The sequence below is a fragment of the Microcaecilia unicolor genome, chromosome 8, assembly GCF_901765095.1.
Source record: "Microcaecilia unicolor chromosome 8, aMicUni1.1, whole genome shotgun sequence".
Taxonomy (NCBI): Eukaryota; Metazoa; Chordata; class Amphibia; order Gymnophiona; family Siphonopidae; genus Microcaecilia; species Microcaecilia unicolor.
In genome coordinates, this window is record NC_044038.1 from 111,062,007 (window position 1) to 111,084,318 (window position 22,312).

General features: G+C 44.9%; 1 protein-coding gene across 4 annotated transcripts in view; it reads right to left on the reverse strand.

The window, feature by feature from the left end:
- The window catches only part of LCP2 (lymphocyte cytosolic protein 2), an 888,998-nt gene that overhangs the window by 664,023 nt on the left and 202,663 nt on the right, over positions 1–22,312 (reverse strand). For all 4 annotated transcript variants that reach the window (XM_030211064.1, XM_030211063.1, XM_030211062.1 and 1 more), the window contains exon 3: positions 18,532–18,578. In XM_030211064.1, coding sequence (XP_030066924.1) covers positions 18,532–18,578 — 47 coding nt within the window. The remainder of the gene's footprint in view (positions 1–18,531; positions 18,579–22,312) is intronic.

Consider the following 22,312-nt stretch of genomic DNA (forward strand, 5'->3'; position numbering starts at 1 on the left):
GAAAGGAATGAGAGGATCGTTTAGCATTTCTGGATGGAAGGTCCATGAGATCTAGCATGTAAGTCGGGGCTTCTCCATGAATAATTTTATGAACAATCGTGCATATGTTGAACGTGGTGCGTTCTTTCAGTGGGAGCCAGTGTAGGTTCTTTCTTAGGGGTTTTGCACTTTCATATTTTGTTTTTCCGAATATAAGTCTGGCTGCAGTATTCTGGGCTGTTTGGAGTTTCTTGATGATCTGTTCTTTACAGCCAGCGTAGAGTGAGTTGCAGTAGTCCAGGTGGCTTATTACTAGGGATTGTATCAGGTTTCGAAAGATGGCCCTTGGGGAGAAAAGTTTTACTCTTTTAAGTTTCCACATGGAGTAGAACATCTTCTTCGTTGTATTCTTCACGTGGGCTTCGAGTGTGAGATTTCGGTCAATGGTGACTCCCAGGATATTCAGATTGTTTGAGATAGGGAGGGAGAAGTTAGGGGTGGTTATGGTGGTGAATTTATTTGTATTGTTTTGTGATGTGAGTATAAGACACTGTGTTTTTTCTGCATTGAGTTTTAGCTGGAATGCATCCGCCCAGGAGTGCATGATTTGGAAGCTTTGGTTGATTTTGTAGGTGATTTCCTTTAGGTCTTGTTTGAATGGGATGTAGATCGTAACATCATCAGCATGTATGTATGGGTTAAGGTTTTGATTGTCTAATAGCTTGGCTAGTGGTATCATCATTAGGTTAAAGAGGGTTGGTGAGAGGGGAGATCCTTGGGGGACTCCGTATTCAGGTATCCATGGGTCTGATATCGTCATATTAGTTGTTACTTGGTATGATCTGGTTGTCAGGAATCCTCTAAACCATTTAAGAACATTACCTCCAATTCCAAAGTAGTCCAGGATGTGTAGTAGTATGTGTAGTTAATCCAACCCGCTGCCCAACAGAAAGGGAAGGCCCCATGCCAAGAGCTTGGGATTGTGGGAGATGACGGGAGAGCTACAGATTTAGTGAGATTGAGTTTAAATCCCAATAGGGCCTCATAAAAGGAAATCAGCTGAAATAGTTGAGGGATAGAAGACTGAGGATTAGTGAGTGTTAAAAGTAGGTCATCAGCAAAAGCCATAACTTTAATCACTTGGTGTTGTATCATTACACTTTCCAGTTCTTCAGTGTTGCGTAATGTACAAAGTAGTGGTTCAAGTGTTAGCATAAACAATAAAGGGGATAGAGGGCATCCCTGTCTCGTGCCATGAAGAATGGGGAACGTATTAATGCGGATCCCATTGACCAGCAAGGCGGCCCAGGGATCTGCATACTACGCAGTCACCAACCTAAAAAAACAGCCTGAGACACCCCCCCCCCCCCAGATACATGAGTGTCTCAAATAAAAATTGCCAATGCACCCTGTCAAATGCTTGTTCTGCATCTAAATTGGCCACTACAAGGGGAATCTCTTTCCACTGACAATGAGTAAGGGCCACAAGTAATTTGCAGACGCTGATGACAGATTGATCTCAGGAATCCCTTCTGCCAACCGGGTAGCCAATACTTTAGATAAGATTTTAATGTCAACATTAATAAGTGAAATTGGGCGATAATTCTCAGGTAGAGCTCTAGGGTGGTCTGGTTTGGGCAATAAACAAATCAGCACAGTGTTTTCATGCTCTGGAAATCTGTGTAGGGTATGTAGGGGGTCCCAAGCCACCTAAGCAAGTAAAGCTCCCACTTTGTTGCCAAATCTAAAAAATGTCTTTTTCATGCGAAAGAGCAATTGGGAAGTGTATTCATGAATGTGGGAGTTCAAGGCCACCCTACTGACCTGCAAAGTATCAAAAGTACTCGTGGAGGGGCAAGCTATATAAGACCACTTTGCCGCCCTTAATTTCCATTCCAGTGTTACAATTCCTTGCGCCACAAGCCTTTTGCGAGCACTGACATACGCAATAATGTGTCCTCTCAGTCCAGTAGACCAGAAAAGTGTTGGGTCATTGACATGCTGTTGATTGTTCTGTGCAAAATCTTTCCATTGCTGCTGTAAGTAAGCAAGGAAGTCTTTGGAGTTATACAAGTATGAGGGAAAATGCCACCCCGATTTCTGGAGTGAATGAGAGTTGGCTTCTATGTCCACCCAGATTAAAGCATGGTCTGATATCTCTTCTGGACCTATAAGCACTGACACAACTTGAGAAAACATACCACTATGCACAAAGAGATAATCTAGGCGGGAGAGGGACTGGTGAGCTCGAGAAGTGTGCGTGTAGTCTCGTTCTTCGGGGTGCAGGAGTCCCCACTGGGTCTAACAAATCTAAAACCCTGCACAAAGACTGCAACTCACTCTCACTCTGCCCCACCTGTGTAGGCACTGCCTTTGAGTGATCTAACTCTGGGTCAAAAACCATGTTCATGTCACCCGCTACTATCAGAGGATAAGCAGCATAATTGAGGCATTCTTTTAATAGTAAGCTGTAGAAATATGGATCCCTTGGAATTGGACCATACATGTAGCTTAACATAATGATGGTAGGCTGCTGCTGTATCATGCTGGGGGTGCAGAACCCCAAAACACAAATACTGTGTTCTCTACTTTGCACTGCATGGGAACGTGGTGGGAGTAGACTGGGGAAAGGATAGCGGGGGGGGGGGGGACCAGGGCTAGGGTGGGAGTTCTAGTTGGATGCTGCGTGGGAGAGAGGGGATCTATTCTATTGTGCTGGGGGAGTGCGTCACAGTTTTTTTGTGCATTGTGTTATATGCGGGAGGGATGAGAGGTCACTGCTGGGCAAGGCTGGGCGCTTGGTGGTGTGTTACAGGTTATTTGTAGGAATGGTTTCTGAAGGATGAACACCCAGAATCCAAGGCACATTCGTTTTACTTCTTGGAATGTATGTGGTATTACCTCCCCAGTGAAATGTGCTAAAGTTTTAGGGGTCCTCAAACATCATAAGGCTGACATTGTCTGTCTGCAGGAAACCAGATTATCTAAGGTAGAACACCAAAAACTGCAACGTCAGTGGGTGGGGCAAGTTTTTTGCTCCCCCTCTGTGGGGCGCCGAGGACGAGTAGCCATACTACTGTATAAATCCCTGCAATGTACAGCTAAACAACTTTTTCAGGATAATAAGGGACATTATATCAGGGTAATGCTAAACTTACAAGGCAGGGAGATGGAAACTATATCCACACGGATGTTATCTACAGATCTCCGGTACAAACGGAGAAGCTAGACAAGGATCTGATTGAAGATATCCATAAGCTTGGTAAGAAAGGGGAGACGTTGTTGCTGGGAGTTGATGTGGATTGGAACGTCCCATTGACAGAATCAGAAAGAAGTAGGGAGTGTGGATGCTTATCAAAGTGCCTCGCTCAGACAAATGGTGATAGAACCCAGGAAGGAAGGGTCGCTGGATCTAGTTCTCACAATTGGAGGCAGTGTTTTCAATGTCCGGGTGGGTGCCCACCTAGGCAATAGTGAAAGCAGTGCAGCCGCACAAAACTCAAAGTACTGGGTTTCAGATGTGCTGATTTTGGTAAAATGGGGGAATACCTGAAGAAGGAGCTGTTGGCATGGGTAGGCAAAGGTGAAGTGGAAACGCAGTGGTCCAAGCTAAAAGCAGCTATAAGTATGGCAACTGACTTTTACACAAGGAAAGTAAACAAAAACAAGAGAACCTAGAAGCCTAATGGTTCTCCGAGCAGGTGGTTGAAAAAATAAGGGCAAAAGAGGCTTCGTTCAAGAAATATAGAAGAACGCATCAAGAGGATCATGGATAGATAGAAGTCTCTGCTCTTCTATCTATAACTAATCTCAGTCTGTCAGTGGCCAGTTCCCTGAGATTTGGAAAGTGGCCTTTGTTTGTCCCATCTTAAAAACACATTTCTTGATTCTGCTGTTCCCAATCACTACTGTCCTGTTTCTAACCTCCACATGTCAAAAGTTCTTGAAAAAGTAGTATTCAACCAGCTCACATCCTTTTCCAAAAAGGTGCTTGCATTACATCCGCAACAATCAGGGTTTAGATCACATTTCAGTACAGAAAAAGTCATGGCAGTCCTACTTAGTGAATTCCATTCCCATCTCGATCAGCATTGTATTATTTTGGCTGTCTCTCTTGATCACTCAGCAGCCTTCAATCTAGTTAATTATTCATTGCTTCATTCCCACCTATCTTCACTTGGAATCTCTGGCACAGTTCTTTCTTGGTTTACTTCCTTCCTGTCTTCTCGTTCCTTTCAAGTTGTCATTTCTGACAAATAACGGAAATTGCATTGTGGTGTACCTCAAGGGTCAATCCTGTCCCCTCTCCTTTTCAATCTGTTTGACTCCTCTCACAGCTCTTATCCAGTCATTAGGAATCTCTTCCTGTTTCTATGCAGACGATATTCTCCTCATATATCCAACCAACCATCACTCGCTCTACGTCAAGCCTGTCTCGACTCTGTTACAAACTGGCTATTTGAACATAGGCTAATCCTCTGTAGGGAGAAAACTGTTGCCTGCTGGTTTACTGGGGCTTTACCTCAACCTTCCACTCCTATTATTCTCTTCGGTGCTCAAATTACACTAGTCACCAACTTTCGCTGCCTGGGAATCATTCTTACATAGTAGATGACGGCATATAAAGACCTGTAAGGTCCATCCAGTCTGCCCAAAGAGATAAACTCATTACATAAGATAATACAACATTTGTTCATGCTATTTTCAGGGCAGTAGAAGTCTGCCTGGCACTGTCCTTGTTCAAAAACTTTTGATGTTATCGAAGCCCTTGATAAGCTCCACTCCAGCCCATACAAATCTATCCAGCCACGATCAAGGCACAGACTGTAGAAGTCCGCCCTGTACTGGCTTTGCTTCCCAATTACCAGTGTTGCCACCTAGTCTCTGCTAAGTTTCTTTGGATCGATTCCTTCTAAACAGGATTTCTACATGTTTATCCCACACATTTTTGAATTCCATTATGGTTTTCATCTCCACTACCTGCTGCGGTAGGGCATTCCAAGTATACCCTTGCAGTGAAAAAATACTTTCTGATATTATTCCTGAGTCTTCCTGCCTTCAACCTCAATTCATGTCCTCTAGTTCTACCACCTTCCCATTTTTGGAAAAGTTTTGTTTGCGATTTAATACAGCTCAAATATTTGAACATCTGTATCATATGTTACCTTTCCTCCAGGGTATACATAATCAGGTCATCAAGTCTCATACGTCTTGCTACATAAACTGCATACCATTTTCATCACTTTTCTTTGAACCGCTTCCAGTCTTTTTACATCCTTAGCAAGATACGGCCTCCAAAACTGAACACAATACTCCAAGTGGGGCCTCACCAATGACTTGTACAGGGACATCAACACCTCCTTTCTTCTACTGGTTATACCCTTCTCTATGCAGCCTAACATCCTTCTGGCCGTGGCACCACCTTGTCGCATTGTTTTATCACCTCAGACTCCATCATTCCAAGGTCCCTCTCCTGAGATGAACTTACCAATCTCTCCCCTCCTATTTGGTACATCTCTTTTGGGTTTTTGCACCCCAAGTGCATCACTCTGCACTTCTTTGCATTAAATTTTAACTGCCAGACCCTTGACCATTCTTCCAACATCTGGAGATCCCTCCTCATGGTTTCTACACCCTCCAAAGTATTCACACTAGTGGCTATCTTCGTGTCATCCACAAAAAGGCAAACCTTTCCTTCTAACCAGTGCATTTTTTGTAGAAAAAAAGGTGCCAGTACTCATTATGGGCGGGGTCACCACATATGGCTCCACCCCTATGATAGCCACACCCACATTAGCCACACCCCTTATATCAGCCACGGCGCATATAAACAGACATCATCTACTATAATAAAACTCACCCTCAACATTCTGAAGACAACGTTCTGAAGTCACTCAGTCACTCACTGAAGGGTTCATGGATTCATGGTGGTGAAGCCAGAACACTGACCATGTCTCTCTGCCCTGCCCTCGCATGACGGACCAATCAGAAAAAACACCCTCAACATTCTGAAACACAAAGGACCATCACAACACTGTTCCCAGGCAACACTAGGCAACGTAAGACGGACCAATCAGAGGAAACTACGTGACAATAAGGGAGGATCATTCCCCAGCAGAATGGCTCATTATCTGTGCAGCACGGAGAGCACAGAACCACCGCTGGAATGAGAGAAGAATATTCCTGCTGTGGGTATGTGCAAAAATAGACCAGGGGAGAGGGGGGGGGGGGAATTTTTAAATGCCTAATGCCAGTACTGAAGAGTGCCAGAGGGCCTATAGCACAGACTATATTTGGGATCGCTTGACATGGAGTCAGAGGAGCCGGAAAACAACGTGCCCGTCACCATCTGGGACAAGGACAAGCTGCGGCCCAGCTGGAAGGATTACCCGTGACCCAGCCAGCAGCAAACAGCGACCAAGGAAGGGGGAGGAGTAGGGAAACACGCGGAGCGTGTTTCCCTACTCCTTCCCTGCCTAGGAATCGCTGGAGACTGGCTGCCAAACTAACAAAAAAACCGCACACTGACGCACCACCTCCATCATTAGAAAGGCAACCACTCTTTCTTCAACAGAAATGCAAACTAATAATACAAAACAAACAAAGAATACATGGTTTCTCAGGCGGCTGCAGGTAACTCCCCACCCCCTTCCTCTTCCCCTTTTGCCGAAGCGGCCAAGGACTTGCCCAACCATCCCCAGCCTCAGGCAAGCTGTCTCCCACCTCGGGGATTCCCCGAGCACCCGGAAAAAGACGGCGCTGATTCCTGCAGCGCATAAATGTTCCAGCATTCCCCTGCAGCCGGCCTGAAATGGACCAAACATACCGGATCACCTCCCGACGGCCCGAGACCGTGCTCTTCTCCCTTCCGCCAACTTAAAACAACCATCCCCGTCCTCAGGCAAGCTGTCACCCACCTCCAGGATGCCCAGTACCCCAGCCCAATGGAAAAAGATGGCGCTGCTTCCAACAGCACATTTCTCTTCCAGCATTCCCCTACAGCAGCCCTGAAACGGCCAAAAAATACAGACAGACAAAGAACGTGCTCCTCAACCTTCCGCCCATCTAAAACAACACTGCTGCCTCAGCACAACACAAAAAAAAAAAATATGGAAAAAAAAACAACACTCAACAAAGGCTGACACCCCCTACAACCACATTTACATTTCACCAACAGAAAGACCCCCCTCCACAAACCTCCTTGACAGACAAAACCACACACACACACAATACAACAGAAACACACCCTCAAAGCCACACACCAATCCAACCCACTTTGCCAGCACAGCACAGCACATCCCCCAACCCCCAAGCAAAAAACAAAACAAAAAAAGACACACATCAACAACCTGCACACACACCGCACCCTCACACACTCACACACACACAAAATAACTCTGTGACACATACACACACACACAAAAAAAAACACATGCTAGCGCCCATTTCATTGGTTTCGGAAACGGGCCTTTTTTACTAGTTGAAAATATACTAGTATAGGAGAAAAACAATAACTTGTGATTTTTTTTCATTATAAATCATTTCTGTAAGATGTTACAGCTCCAGTATACCCAGTGCAAAATAAGACAACAGATGTAAATTCTCAAATTGGACAACACTAAAATGAAAATAAAATAATTTTTTTCTACCTTTGTTGTCTGGTGACTGTTTTCTATCCATACTGGTCCAAGTGTCTGATTCTGCTGCTCTCTATCTGTTCTCTTAACTCCGTTTCCAGGGCTTCCTTTCCATTTATTTCTTTACTTTCCTCCTTTCTTCTTCCATGTCCAGCATTTCTCCTCTCTCCCCGCCAACCCCTCCATCCATCCATGTCCAGCAATTCTCCTCTATCTCCTGCTCTGCTCTCCTCTCCATCCATTTCCAGCATTTCTCCTTCCTCTCCTGCCATCCCATCCATGTGCATCTCCTTCCTATCTTCCCTCCCCTCCATCCATGTCCAGCATGTCTCCTCTCCCCTCGCCTCCCATGTCCAGTGATTCTCCTCTCTCCCCTGCCCTCCTCTCCTATCCAAGTCCAGCAATTCTCTCTTCCCTGCCTTCCCCTTCCATCCATGTCCAGCAATTCTCCATTCTCCTCTCTCCCCTGCCCTACTATCCCATCCCCTCCATGTCCAGCGATTCTCTTTTGCCCCCTATCCTCCCCTCCCTTCAATGTCCAGTGACTCGCCCCAGCCTCCACCTGCCCCCGAGATCATTCAAACCCCAGCCCCATTTTCCCAGCCCCCCAGCCCTACTTGCCCATATACACATACCCCCAGCCCTACTTGCCCACACACACACCCCCAGCCCCACTTGCCCACACACCCCCCAGCCCCACTTGCCCACACCCCCCCAGCCCCACTTGCCCACACACACACCCCCAGCCCCACTTGCCCACACACACACACCCCCAGCCCTACTTGCCCACACACACCCCCAGCCCTAATTGGCCACACACACCCCCCAGCCCCAATTGGCCACACAACCCCCCCAGCCCCACTTGCCCACACACCCCCCAGCCCCACTTGCTCACCCTCCCCTGCTCGCTCCCTGCTGTTTGCACCGATCTCTGCCTCGTAAAACTTATTTTTCGCGAACCGGCAGACTGAAGAAATAAAACAAACAGCTGACAGGCTTGCCTCCTTCGATCGCGTCAGCCGCTTCCTTTCCCTGCATTCTCAGCGCGTCCCGCCCTCGAGGAAAGGAAATGACATCAGATGAGGGCGGGACATGCTCAGAATGCAGGGAAAGGAAGCGGCCGACGCGATCGAAGGAGGCAAGCCTGTCAGCTGTTTGTTTTATTTCTTCAGTCTGCCGGTTCTCGAAAAAATAAGTTTTACGAGGCAGGGATCGGTGCAAACAGCAGGGAGCGAGCAGGGGAGCCCCAGAAAAAAGGTGCCGGTACGCCGTACCATCGCGTACCGGCACAAAAAAAGCACTGCTTCTAACTCTCCAGCAATAACTCTCACAAATATGTTAAACAGAATCGACCCCAGCACCGACCCCTGAGGCACTCCACTGCTACATAAGTACATAAGTATTGCCATACTGGGAAAGACCAAAGGTCCATCAAGCCCAGCATCCTGTTTCCAACAGTGGCCAATCCAGGTCACAATATACCTGGCAAGATCCCAAAAAAGTACAAAACATTTTATACTGCTTATCCCAGAAATAGTGGATCTTCCCTGTCCATTCAATAACGGTCTATGGACTTTTCCTTTAGGAATCTGTCAAAACCTTTTTTAAACTCCACTAAGCTAACCGACTTTACCACATTCTCTGGCAACGAATTCCAGAGTTTAATTACATGTTGAGTGACGAAAAAGTTTCTCCAATTCATTTTAAATTTACTACATTGTAGCTTTACATCTTTAGCCATTTTTCTTCCACCTTTGCTTTCGCTTGCCATATTTCCCTCTTGGCTTCTTTGAGTTTAAACTGGTAATCTCTTCCATGGATAGATAGAAGAGTAGAGACTAAGGTAAATGACGGCAGATAAAGACCTGTATGGTCCATCCAGTCTGCCCAACAAGATAAACTCCTTTTACATGGTATGTGATACTTTATATGAATACCCAAGTTTGATTTGTCCTTGCCATTCTCAGGGCACAGACCGTAGAAGTCTGCCCAGTACTGTTCTTGTACTAAGTTCTGAAACTAACATCGAAGCCCCTTAAAATTTACACTCCAGTCCATCCCTATCTATTCAGTCACGATCAGGGCATAGACTATAGAAGTCTGCCCAGCTCCCGTTTTGTTTCCCAGTTACCAGCGTCGCCACCCAATCTCCGCTAAGATTCTGCGGAACCATTCCTTCTAAACGGGATTCCTTTGCGTTTATCCCACGCATGTTTGAATTCCATTACTGTTTTCATCTCTACCACCTTCTGCGGGAGGGCATTCCACATATCCACAACCCTCTCCGTGAAAAAATACTTCCTGACATTAGTCATGAGTCTGCTCCCCTTCAACCTCAACCTCTAGTTCTGCCGCCTTCCTGTCTCCGAAAAAGGTTCATTTGCGGATTAATACCTTTCAAATATTTGAACGTCTCTATCACGTCACCCCTGTTTTTCCTTTCCTCCAAGGTATACATGTTCAGGTCAGCAAGTCTCTCTTCGTACAGTTTGCAACGCAAATCCCATACCATTTTTGTAGCTTTTCTTTGCACCGCTTCCAGTCTTTTTACATCTTTAGCAAGATACGGCTAACATAATACTCCAAGTGGTGCCTCAACACCTCCTTTCTTTTGCTGGTTATGCCCCTCTCTATGCAGCCTAGCATCCTTCTGGCCACGGCCGTCGCATTGTCACATTATTTCTTCACCTTTAGATCCTCAGACACCAATACCTCAAGGTCTCTCTCTCCTGAGTCGAGCTTACTAATCTCTCCTCTCCTATTCGGTATCTCTCTTTTGGGTTTCTGCACCCCAAGTACATCACTCTACACTTCTTGGCATTAAATTTTAACTTGGTGTACACAAACAAAACCCTTATAACATAATTTATATGTGTGTTTCAACAGTGCAATAAACTAACAAAATTTCCACACCCACTTTTTTTTTATACTTTTTTGATTTGCATTCAAGTAGTGCTCAGTGACTGGACAACCACCACTAGACTGACTGGCGGCCATTAAAGGTGTTGTATCAGTCCCCTGGCGCTCCTCATTCAAACAATGAGTATCAGTTTTTACTCATATGCAGATGATTTTCTGCTTATCCATTATGTTAGACCATCGAACATAGATCTCACACCCATTCAAATATGCTTGGATAAAGTAGCAGACTGGTTGACAACACATCAGCTGGTACTGAACCCGGATAAGACTATAACATCTTGGATAGTAGGGCAAGGCACATATCCCTCTGTGGTACCTATGCTATTTGGTCAGAATGTCCCAACAGTTAAGTCTTTTAGATATCTCGGGGTCATTATTGATTCCGCATTGACCTTTGAGGAACAAGTATCCGATGTAGTGAAAAAATCTTTTTTTCATCTGAGGCGGCTTCGGTCAGTCAGAAATTCAATAAGTAAGGACTCTCTCAAAACACTGACATCTGCATATATTACTTCATGTTTAGACTACTGTAACATTGTATATGCTGGGATTACTCAAGCAAACTTAAAGCGATTACAAAGAATTCAAAATACAGCAGCACGTATGATCTGCAGGGCCCGGAGGGATGATAGAGTAACACCTTTATTGCATCATCTGCACTGGCTCCCGGTCGAAGCAAGAGTAAAGTTTAAGGCTCTTGTCCTGACCCACAAAGCCTTTTACACATTAAATCCTAGCTACTTGTCGAATTTAACAATTCCCTACACCGCTATGCGAACTCTTAGATCCCTAACAGATAACAGGTTAGTTATTCCCCCTCTTGCTAAGGCTAGGTGGGAATCTACACGGAGATCGGCTTTTTTCTATTTGTCACCCTCCCTTTGGAATAGCCTTCCAAAGGAGATCAAATTAGAGAAATCTTATCTCCATTACCGAAAACTTTTGAAAACCTTTCTTTTTATAAGCTACGTAGAACAGAACTTAGCATAATGAGATAAGGTCAAAAAGAAAAAGAAAAATGGGGTAGCTTAACTGTATATTAGATTTTTAATTTGTATTGATTTATTATGTAGTTTATCCTGGTTGCTGTGCTTTCCTGTCATGAATGGAATTCCTATGTTTGTTTATTTGTATACACTAATTTTTTTTTTATATATATGTAAACCGTTCTGTTTTGCAGTTGCAATAAGACACGGTATATAAATCAACATAAATAAAAAAAAATCCGTTAATACATCATAGCACTATGCCTCCTGCCTACCTATGATGTTACGTTATAGCTGCTGTGGATAATATGTGTGTTCCTTAGCCACATTAGAAATCATTCGACAAACCACTTATCTTAGTGCTTAAAAGTAGATTCAGCTGTGGCTAGTGGAGGTCCCAGTCGCTTTAAGAACGTGCAGTGAAACATAAATATTGTGGAGCTTTTAAACCAGTTCCTAGTTGTCATCTGTTCTTGGTGGCCAACACCATTCTTCAGGCAGAAACAGCCTAAACTCCTCTCACTCATTTGGCCAGAACGCCGGTTCATGCGCGAGTAAAGTTCTTTGGATGGATTGGGGGAATTTTTGGAGCTTTAATCCTTTTAAGATGAAAATTATATTCTTTATGTAATTTTTTGCATAGCCCTCTACGTCATTTAACTGCCTCCTAAATCCTCCATGAACATCAAACTGTCTCACCTCTCCATTTTTCCATACTTAGTTTAACAGCTTTATTCATACTCCTCTTAAATATCATGGTGTTATGAGTCTTCACCCGTTCTTGTACTCACTGCATTGGCATTTCTTTCTGCAGTGTTGTACTGCTCATACTTGACTTTTCACGCTTTCCATTTTCAGATTTTGCTGAATGTTTGTTTCTAATTTGTATGCCTTAACAAAAAGTAGTATCGGGGCAAGGGGATTTCTGTTATGCATTATTTAATACTGTTGGGAAAATGGTATTTCACTCCCAACCTTATCATTTTATGAAAGAACATTTGGTTAGTGTCTCCTGTTCCCTTACTCCTGTGCATATTTAAAAAAAAACTTCTTGGTAATGGGATTCCCCTTCATTCCCTCTCTTTGTTCGCCCTCTCTTCATCCTTGCTGACTAAAAAGAAAAAGTGCATGCAGGCAGTCCCTTCCCGCTCGCCTTCCTTGCTGATAAAAAAAACCCCCAAAGAAAGAGTGCCTGCTGTGGATCCCTATTCCTTCTTTAAAAAAAATACTATCACAATGGTTTAACCGGGCAGAAGAGACTCTTGCTGATTAAACCCTGATGAGTGACTCAGCAGCCTATATTTAGTGACACTTAACTGGTTAGTGCCACTGAATATGTTCCCTAAGTGGCAGAGTTAGGGCATAGCATCAATTTAGCTAGTTAGTGGTGATTTTCAGCTCGCTAACCAGCTAAGTAACTGCATAAATTTAGGACAGCAAAACAACTGTCCTAAGTTTATGTGTCAAGTTAACTGGGCACCCAGGGCCGTGCTGATGCAGTAAGCGAGATAAGTGCCGCAGGGGGGCACTTGCCTTCGAGGGGCGCCACTGCCCTGCGTCTGCTCACTTGCAAAATCTTTCACCTGAACTTGTGATTCTCCTATCTCCGGTGCCCTCCCCTTTTCATGCAAAGGAGCAGTATTAATTGAGGCAGGCACGCTCTTCAAGTTACGTGAGAATACAACCAGATTGCTATTTATGCTTCGGTTTGGGGCTAGCTCCTCAGTCAGGGTGAGTTTCAGAGCTTGAAACAGCATTCAAATTAAAGAGAACCTGAAATTTTAAAAGTGCTAAAAATAAGTTTTAAAAGTATTTGCCTTAAATCTAATTGCAGAATTCAGGTGCTGGGAGTCTGTACTTGGTTGTCATATGCTCAGATTTGTTTAAATCATATGCAAATTAGTCCGGTGTTTTTCACTAAACATTCCCATGAGTGTCTGTATGTTAATCTGCATTCAAATAGAGCTCTCTGATTGGATGATCAGCTTCTGTTAAGAAATCTGCCTGGGAAGTGAACTGAGTGAGAGCTGTCCTTTGCCAAGAGAGACATCCAGCTGTGACTTCCTGTGTTTGTTGACTGAAGTTATAAAAGAGTGCCTGATTGTGGTAAATGAGAAAATGTAAGTGAAAAGAGATTGGTGGCGATTGAAGTTTCTCTAGTGAGAAAAGGATCTGAATATTTCAGGATTACTTGAAGTTTATGAAGAATAGAAAAGGGTGAATTTCAGTTTAAGAGTGTTTAAATCCTATAAGCTATATAAAGGCTAGGTAGATTTAAGTGACTGTAAGCAAGGAAACCTTAATATTTGATCTGAAATAAATATTTGATCTGAGATAGTTGATCAGAGATAAATGTTTGATCTGAATTATATCCTTTGGTGCAAATTATATCCTTAGAATGTAATAGAGTATTTCTTTCTGTTTACCAGTACAGTCAAATAATTCCATTCCACTTAAATAATTTTTTGTTATATATATGAGGGAGTAGTATCTGGATTTATTGTAAATCAAACTGATTCCATTCACAGGAATTCATATTCACCTTCATGCATTCATCCGATATTATCTTTTAAGGATGAAGTTTTATTTTATGTTCACTCTGTCTCTTGTGAGCTGAGCACAGTTAGTTTCCTCGGCTGGCACGACTACATATTAGAGGTATTTTGATACTGTGTGAAGTTTTACCACAGACGGGTAACATATATAAAACATTCTCCTTGGATAGGATGTGATATGTGAAAATACATTTTGCTTTAATGAAATTGCTAAACTTTAGAGTCAGAGACTTATTAATGAGGGATACATACAGTGCTATTTTTTCCTGAGGTCCGGCTTACTTGCCTGCTCCCTTCTGTTCCTGCTCTGCTGGCCGGGGGGGGGGGGGGGGGGGGGCGCCAACCGATAGTCTACAGGGGGGCACCAGAGACCCTAGGCACGGCCCTGTGGGCACCGATCTGAATATCAGCCTGTATCCAGTTAACATCCGGGTCAACGGACATACCTTGGTATTTAGTGCTGGGAGCTGTTCATATCCTGGCATTGAATATCTAGAATTAGTTCAGCCCTGGCTTGAAGCAGCTTACCAGCTGCTTATCTCCATGGATTGAATATCGAGCCAGTACAAAACAAAGAAGGAAAGACTCCTCCACGGATGGAACAAACTGCAGGTAGAACAAAAGTGCCTATAGGAACTAGATGATTCATTCATGCCAGCAGCGATAACATTGGAAAAACTCGAATATCGAGCCCACATTTTTATTTTATTCCTCTTGTAGTTCCAAGTAAAATAAATTGTTCTGCCCCCATATTTATGTTGGCAGGATATATTGTGATATATATTTAATATGAGTATTATTTGTTTTTAATTGCATTGTGTCTAATAGATAGCACTGTGTATTAGGACTGCTTTTCCTATAGTTTGCCATTCCTGTGATTGACTTCCCTATTGACTGTTGTCAGCTATCGTTGTCTAGGGTGGTCCCGGGGTCCACTTCACAGAGGCAGTGGGTTCCCAAAGAATACGCAATCCACACGGATTTGGATATATAAAGTATATTATATTGCATATATGCATTGGCTCACAGCATTTAGTACAGGAAAAAGGGTACAAGCTGTCTTGGGGTGTGTGTTTAGAGGGAGGGAGAAAGAAAGGATAGGGTGTTTCAGTGGCGTACCTAGGGTAGTTGACACCCGGGGCCGGTCACTTTTTAACACCCCCCCCAAATCCAGTACTAAGCATGCCGAGAATACAAAACACTCAGGACCTATAGAGCAATTCTACCATACCATAAGCAGTCATTTCTACGAGTCACACAAGGAAAAGGAAAGCATCTTAAATACTACAGTGAGCACTAGAACATCAATTCACCTATTGTAAAACGAAACCAGTCAGAATAGTACAGATCGTAGATCCTGCACAGTCAATGCCAACTGAAAGCCATGTCTTTTTCACAAACACAGATACACCCTAATCCACTATAGAATAAGTAATCATAAACTTTCTATTTAGACAAAAATTAAACTGAACCCCCAATGCCAGACTCTGCATACAATGCAACACCACAGAAACTGTCCCCTAGTACTGTGCAAAATATAAAGACAGCAGATGTAAATTTGAAAAAAACTAACAAGTACCAATCACCACTTTACAAATTAACAAATAGAAATAAAACAAATATAGAAAGTAAAATAATACCATTTTATTGGACTAATACATTTAGCTTTCAGAGGCCAAAACCTCCGTCCTCGGGTCAGTACAGTATAGTGCTGTTACAATATCCTATCCTGACCTGAGGAAGGGGGTTTTGTTCTCCGAAAGTTAGTCAAAATGTATTAAAATTAGTCCAATAAAAAGATTACCTTATTTACATGTTCTATTATAAACATTTAACACATCTACAATACTTTATCCTAAAGCAAAAAAAATAAAAAAATATATTTTATTTACAGTTTGTTGTCTCTGGTTTCTGCTTTCCTCATCTTCTTTTCACCGTCTTCCTTCCATCCAGCATCTGTCTTCACTCTCTCTCTCTCTCTGCCATCCAGTGTCTGCCCTCTCTGCCTTCCCTTCCATCCACTGCCTGCCCTTTCTCTATGCCCCTTCAATCCACCATTTGCCCTCCCTCTCCCATCCATCCAGGGTCTGCCCTCCCTCTCGCTCCCCCTTCCATCTAGGATCTGTCCCCTCTCTCTCTCTGCCCCTTTTTTCAGCCCCCAGTTCCAGCCCCCTTCTCCCCTCTGAACACCCCCACCCCAGTCCCCTTCTCCCCTCCCCTTCTCCTGTCTGAGACCCCCACCACAGTCCCCTTCTCCCCTCCCCTGTCTGAGATCCCCACCCCAGTCCCCTTCTCCCCTCCCCTTTTCCCCTCTGAACACCCCCACCCCAGTCCCCTTCTCCCCTCTGAGATCGCCACCCCACTCCCCTTCTCCCCTTCCCTGTCTGAGATCCCCACACCAGTCCCCTTCTCCCCTCCCCTTTTCCCCTCTGAACACCCCCACCCGTCCCCTTCTCCCCTCTGAGATCCCCACCCCAGTCCCCTTCTCCCCTCCCCCTCCCCTGTCTGAGATCCCCACCCCAGTCCCCTTCTCCCCTCTGAACACCCCCACCCCAGTCCCCTTCTCCCCTCTGAGATCCCCACCCCAGTCCCCTTCTCCCCTCCCCCTCCCCTGTCTGAGATCCCCAACCCAGTCCCTTTCTCCCCTCTGAACACCCCCACCCCAGTCGCCTTCTCCCCTCCCCTTCCCCCGTCTGAGACCCCCACCCCAGTCCCCTTCTTCCCACCCCAGTCCCCTTCTCCCCTCCCCTTTTCCCCTCTGAACACCCCCACCCCAGTCCCCTTCTCCCCTCCCCTTCCCTTCTCCCCTCTGAGATCCCCACCCCAGTCCCCTTCTCCCCTCCCCTGTCTGAGACCCCCACCCCAGTCCCCTTCTCCCCTCTGAACACCCCCACCCGAGTCCCTTTCACCCCTCTCCTTCCCCACCTCAGTCCCGTTAAAACCGGCGAAGCAGCGTCGCAGGCAGCGCCTCGTACCCTGCTTGTAAAAAAAAAATCAAATCTCCTTCCTTCTCCTCCGTCAAGACGTCAAGACAAGGAGGGGAAGGAGATTTGATTTTTTTTTTTTACAAGCAGAGCGCGAGGCGCTGCCTGCGACGCTGCTTCGCCGGTTTTTTTAATGTGCGGCGCCGCGGGAGCGGCCACGGAAGGCGGCGGGAGCGGAGCACCCCCAACCCACTGGCACCCGGGGCGGACCGCCCCCACCGCCCCCCCCCCCCCCTTGGTACGCCACTGGGGTGTTTGTTCATAGGAAGAAAGAAACCTTGGACCAGGGCTGTCTGAGAAGGGGGGGAGCAGAGCCAGGTGCTCTGGTGGCTAAAGATGGAGGTGTGCAGAGAAAGACAGCCCAGCAGAGTCCCGTGCCCTCTGCTGCAGGGAGAAAGAAAGAGGGAGACCTAGTGCCCTGGACACAGAGAAGTGCCCGGGACAGAGAGAGGGGGGGCAGTAGACCCCAAGCTGAGCTCTGTGCTCTGCTGCACAGAGAAAGACAGAGCGAGAGAGAGCCCTAGTGAGCTCTGCTTTATACCTAATAAGAACTGAGAGGGAACAGGAGCAGAGAGAGATCAAAAACTTCTCTTTCCCAGTTATTTTCTTTACAGAACTCCAGATACTTTCTGAAGTCAGGAAAGGTGACAACTTTCACAGGTTGTCCTGTTTGAAATCCCTAGTGATAGAGCCTCACTGTCTAGCTTTGGTTGCTCTGAAGCCCTGCTCCCAGATGGAACAAAAGGTATGTTAATCAGGAGTAATTGAGAAACCAAAGGGCTATCAGGCCTCTCTGAGCACCATTTGGCCCATTTCATCCTCAATGGTTCCTGCAGGAGATGGGGAGAGTTTATCAGAGGTCAGAAGGTGGTTTAATATTGTCAAACTGATTTCATATTAATATAAGTATGTCCAGCAATAATTTTGACCTCCTGCAATCCTGACAACTGTTACCTCTGAGCTATGGCCAGCCCTCTCTGTTTGCCCCTGTGGACTATGTGAGAGAGTTCAGTCTTCCTAGCATGCCTTTGTGATCAGTTCTAGGGGTGGATCCCTCCTTAATATACTTTAATTCCATCAAGTTTTTTTCACCATCTCCCCAAGTAATTCCCCTAGACATCTTTCCCCAAGCCTTTTCCCAAGTCATTCCCCATGTATTTTCTCTGAGTTCTCCCCCTTATTTTCCTTGTATGTTACAGCTTTTCCTCTCAGCTGAGCTGAGGTTATGGCCATCTCCTTTCCTCTAAGGTGGCTAGGTACAGACTCTATAGGTAGAAGGCCACAATTCTTTTACAAGCAACTGAACTGTAAGTTGGATTTTCTTTGTTTATTCTAAGTACTACAATAAAGAAGATTTGCTTAACAATTGAGAGTCTGCTGGTGAAGCTTCTGCTTGAGGATGATTTATGCTGACTGTTGAAGCTACACTATACTTTGCCTAGAACAGTACAAAAATAATTCTACTTACGGAACTCGTAGTTGTGGAAATTTCTGGAAGTTACTTTCAGCCATGTTCTGAAAGAAAAATACAACATCTAAATACAAGGAAGAGCTATGATGTGATTCTGAATGATAATAGAGACCATACTTTTCCTGTTTTTCCTTTTGGTACACATGTATATACCCATACCTCTCCCCCTACCTGTGCAGACTCTAGCATTTCATTTACCCGGCTTTTGTTCCCTAGATTTCCTATTAGTTTATCTTCCCCCTCCCCTGTCTGCTGCCTCTTTCTCCTCTTTTCGTGCATTCCTAATTGATTTTTGTCTCACCGTTACACTGGGAGATTTTAATATCCACCTGGAAAATCAGAATGCCCCCTATTCACTAGACCTACTTGATTTGATCTCTGATCTGAATCTAACACAACATGCCACTACTCCCACTCATAAACAAGGTCATACCCTTGATTTAATCCTCTTCTTAACTCCAGACAAGGAAGCCCTTGCTCTTTCTCTTTCTTCCATATGGCCCGTCCCATGGTCAGACCACTTCTTTTTACTCAATTTAACAGTACCTCAAAATGATAAGATACTATCACTTGAGTCTTCTTTCTCCAGAGGCCTCTACAACATTTCTCTTATCACATTATCTGCAAATTTGCAGCTTGATTCCACTCATTTCTGTACCCTACCCCTAGACAAACAAATTGAACAGTGGAACTCTGAACTATCCAGAGTCTACAACTATCTTGCACCATCAAAACAGTCACATTCTCACCATCCTAAAAAACCAACAGAACCCTGGTACACACCCAAACTTCATTTCCTAAAACGTCAGTTATGACAAACAGAGAGAAACTGGATAAGAACCTCCTCCAACATTTCTCTAATCAACTTTATGTTTAAACTGTTTTATTAACGATTATCACAATACAAAGTAATGTAGAATATGCATATAGCATTGCTTGATATACAAAACAGCATTCTTGCAACATATTCAACTTTGCCAAACACTTTTCGTCCCCATTTTTCTCCCCCCTCCCCTCTTAACAATTCCTTGGCCCATGTTAACATTAGGTTTTAAATGACTCATGTTCCTAATATCATACACTTGAATACTTCATTAGATAAGATAGTGCTTATCACAAAATATCAGAAAATTAAGCATTAAAGCTCTAGAGCACTGCCAGGCTTTAGCCATATACATCACACTCAACCCCTCCAGCCCCCCACCCAATACCTCCTCCCCCTTGCAAGCAGAATCCACTCTAGACTAATTTACTACTACATGGTACCCTTACTCCCCAGTATACCGCTATTTATCAGGCATTGACAAGCAGACTACGTCCCCTTGGGCTGAGTATTTGCAGGTATGGTGTCCAAATCTGTAGAAAGCGCACTCTACGTTTATGCGATTGTTTTGAGTCCCTAGCCTCCCAAGAGGCCAGGAGATGCACCTGATTGCGCCAATGCCAGTAAGCTGGTCCTTCCGATGAGACCCAGTATTGCATAATGCATTTCCGCGCTACCAAGCTCAGCTTCCTGCATAACATTATGGCAGGGGCGCCTAATGGAGCAAACGCTCTTGGTTGATCCAACAGAAACTGCCGCTCCGTTCCTTGAACTCTGTTCCCCAATCGAATCAAAAACCCTCTTACCCTCTGCCAAAACATGCGCACCTTGGGGCATTGCCATAATGCGTGATATAACGAGCTGGGACCCCCTCCGCATTTAGGACACCCCGAATTGTCCGGCCCCAATATATGAGCCAGTTGTGTTCTAGACATATACCCCCATAGGACCACTCTATAACCACACTCCCTCAGCCTCTCATCTGTTACCAACGCCCGGATGCCCTTCAAGGTAGCTGACACATCCCATGTTGCCAGGGAGGTCCCTAGATCTTGTTCCCATTTTCGCTTAAGATCAACATATTGCTTCTGGGACTACGCCTAGCCAGTGCCCCATACAATGCTGATACAGATTGTTTCTCTATCTGCAACTCCTCAAAAAAAACCCTTAGCAGCTCCCCCATCCGCCCTCTCAGGGGTACTTGGCTCAGGGATTTCACATAGTGTCGGACCTGCGTATAGGCAAATCTATTGCCCCAAGCTGATCCCACTTTATCTTGAAGAGCGTCAAATGTTATCATTTCCCCATTGTCCAATAATAGGTGTTCCAATCTTGTGATGCCCAGCCCTTGCCATCTGCCAAATGTCGGGTTATCTATCCCTGCTTCAAAAACAGGATTGCCTACGATTGGGATTTGATCTGTAACGTGCGGTTGGCCCCCCATTTGCCGCATCCACCACTGCCACGCCTCCCGAAGGGGCTGCAGTATTATACTTTTTTTAAATTTAGAAGGGAGCTGACTACGAGGTAAATGGAGCAATGCTAATATGTCATAGGGAGCAAAAAAAGCTTCCTCCAAGCCCATAGGTGTGTAATACTGCGTGGCATTCACCACATCTCCTAAGTGGCGCAGCAAGCACGCCTGATTATATAGGAACACATCCGGGATACCCATTCCCCCCTGTCTCCAGCTCCCTATTAACAGGTTTTGGCTAACTTTAGGCTTTTTGCCTGCCCAACAAAATCTACTAAAAAGGCGCATCATCCGCTTCAAATCAGACCGCGATAGGCGTATGGGTAAAGTTTGAAGAACGTACAACCAGCGCGGAAACAACACCATTTGTACTACATGTATCCGTCCCATTAATGACAGTGGCAAACTCATCCAAGAGTCCAATTTAGCTTTAGTATATTCCAGTAAGATTTTAACATTCAACTGATATAAATCTAATGTATTCATTGTGAGTCGGATTCCTAAATATTTAAAAGACTCTCTAGCCCATCTCAACGGAAATTCAGGAACCCAGTCCCTCTGGTTCACCTCTGGCGAAGCCAGCGCTTCTGACTTGTCTAGATTAATACGGAAACCTGAGTAGTCGCCATATTCACGAAAGGTTTCCAATAACGTGTCTAAGGATTCCCTTGGGTTTGTGAGATGTACCAAAATGTCATCCGCAAATGCTGCGATCTTAAACATATGGGTCCCCAAGCCAACTCCCCGGATCAAAGGGTTTGCCATGATATCTCTGATAAGGGGATCTAAAACCAAAACAAAGAGAAGAGGGGACAATGGGCACCCCTGCCTTGTGCCCCTCCTAATACAGAAACTTTCCGATTCTATCCCGTTTACTCTCAGGGTGGCACATGGGTTGGCATATAAAGCATGAATTGCCTCAACAAATCTCCCTGAAAATCCATAATGTTCCAGCGTATCAAAAAGGAACTTCCAGTGAACCTTATCAAAGGCCTTTTCCGCGTCAAAGCTGATCAGCAATGATGCTACCTTCGCCTGCGAGCTGTGTTCTAGTGATGTCAATATTGCTCTCAAGTTTTTACTCACTGCTCTACCTCCCACAAATCCCACCTGACTTTCATGAATCAACCTTGGGAGCAGCCTCGCCAGTCTATTAGCCAAGATTTTTGCCAACAACTTGGTATCATAATTTAACAGAGAAATAGGCCGGTACGATGTCGGCTCTAGAGGGTCCCTCCCCGGCTTCAACAAGACTATTATTTGAGCCCTATTCAAGTCTGGGGGTAACCTCTGTCTCTCTATCAGTTGGTTCAAAAATCTAGTAATTGCAGGTATAACTCCTCCTTCCATTAATTTATAGAATTCTCCCCTTAAACCATCAGGTCCCGGGGCTTTCAGTCGCGGGCTGCGGGCAATAACTAGACTGACTTCATCCTCAGTAATTAATTGATTGAGACTGTCTAACTCTTGTATTGTAAGCT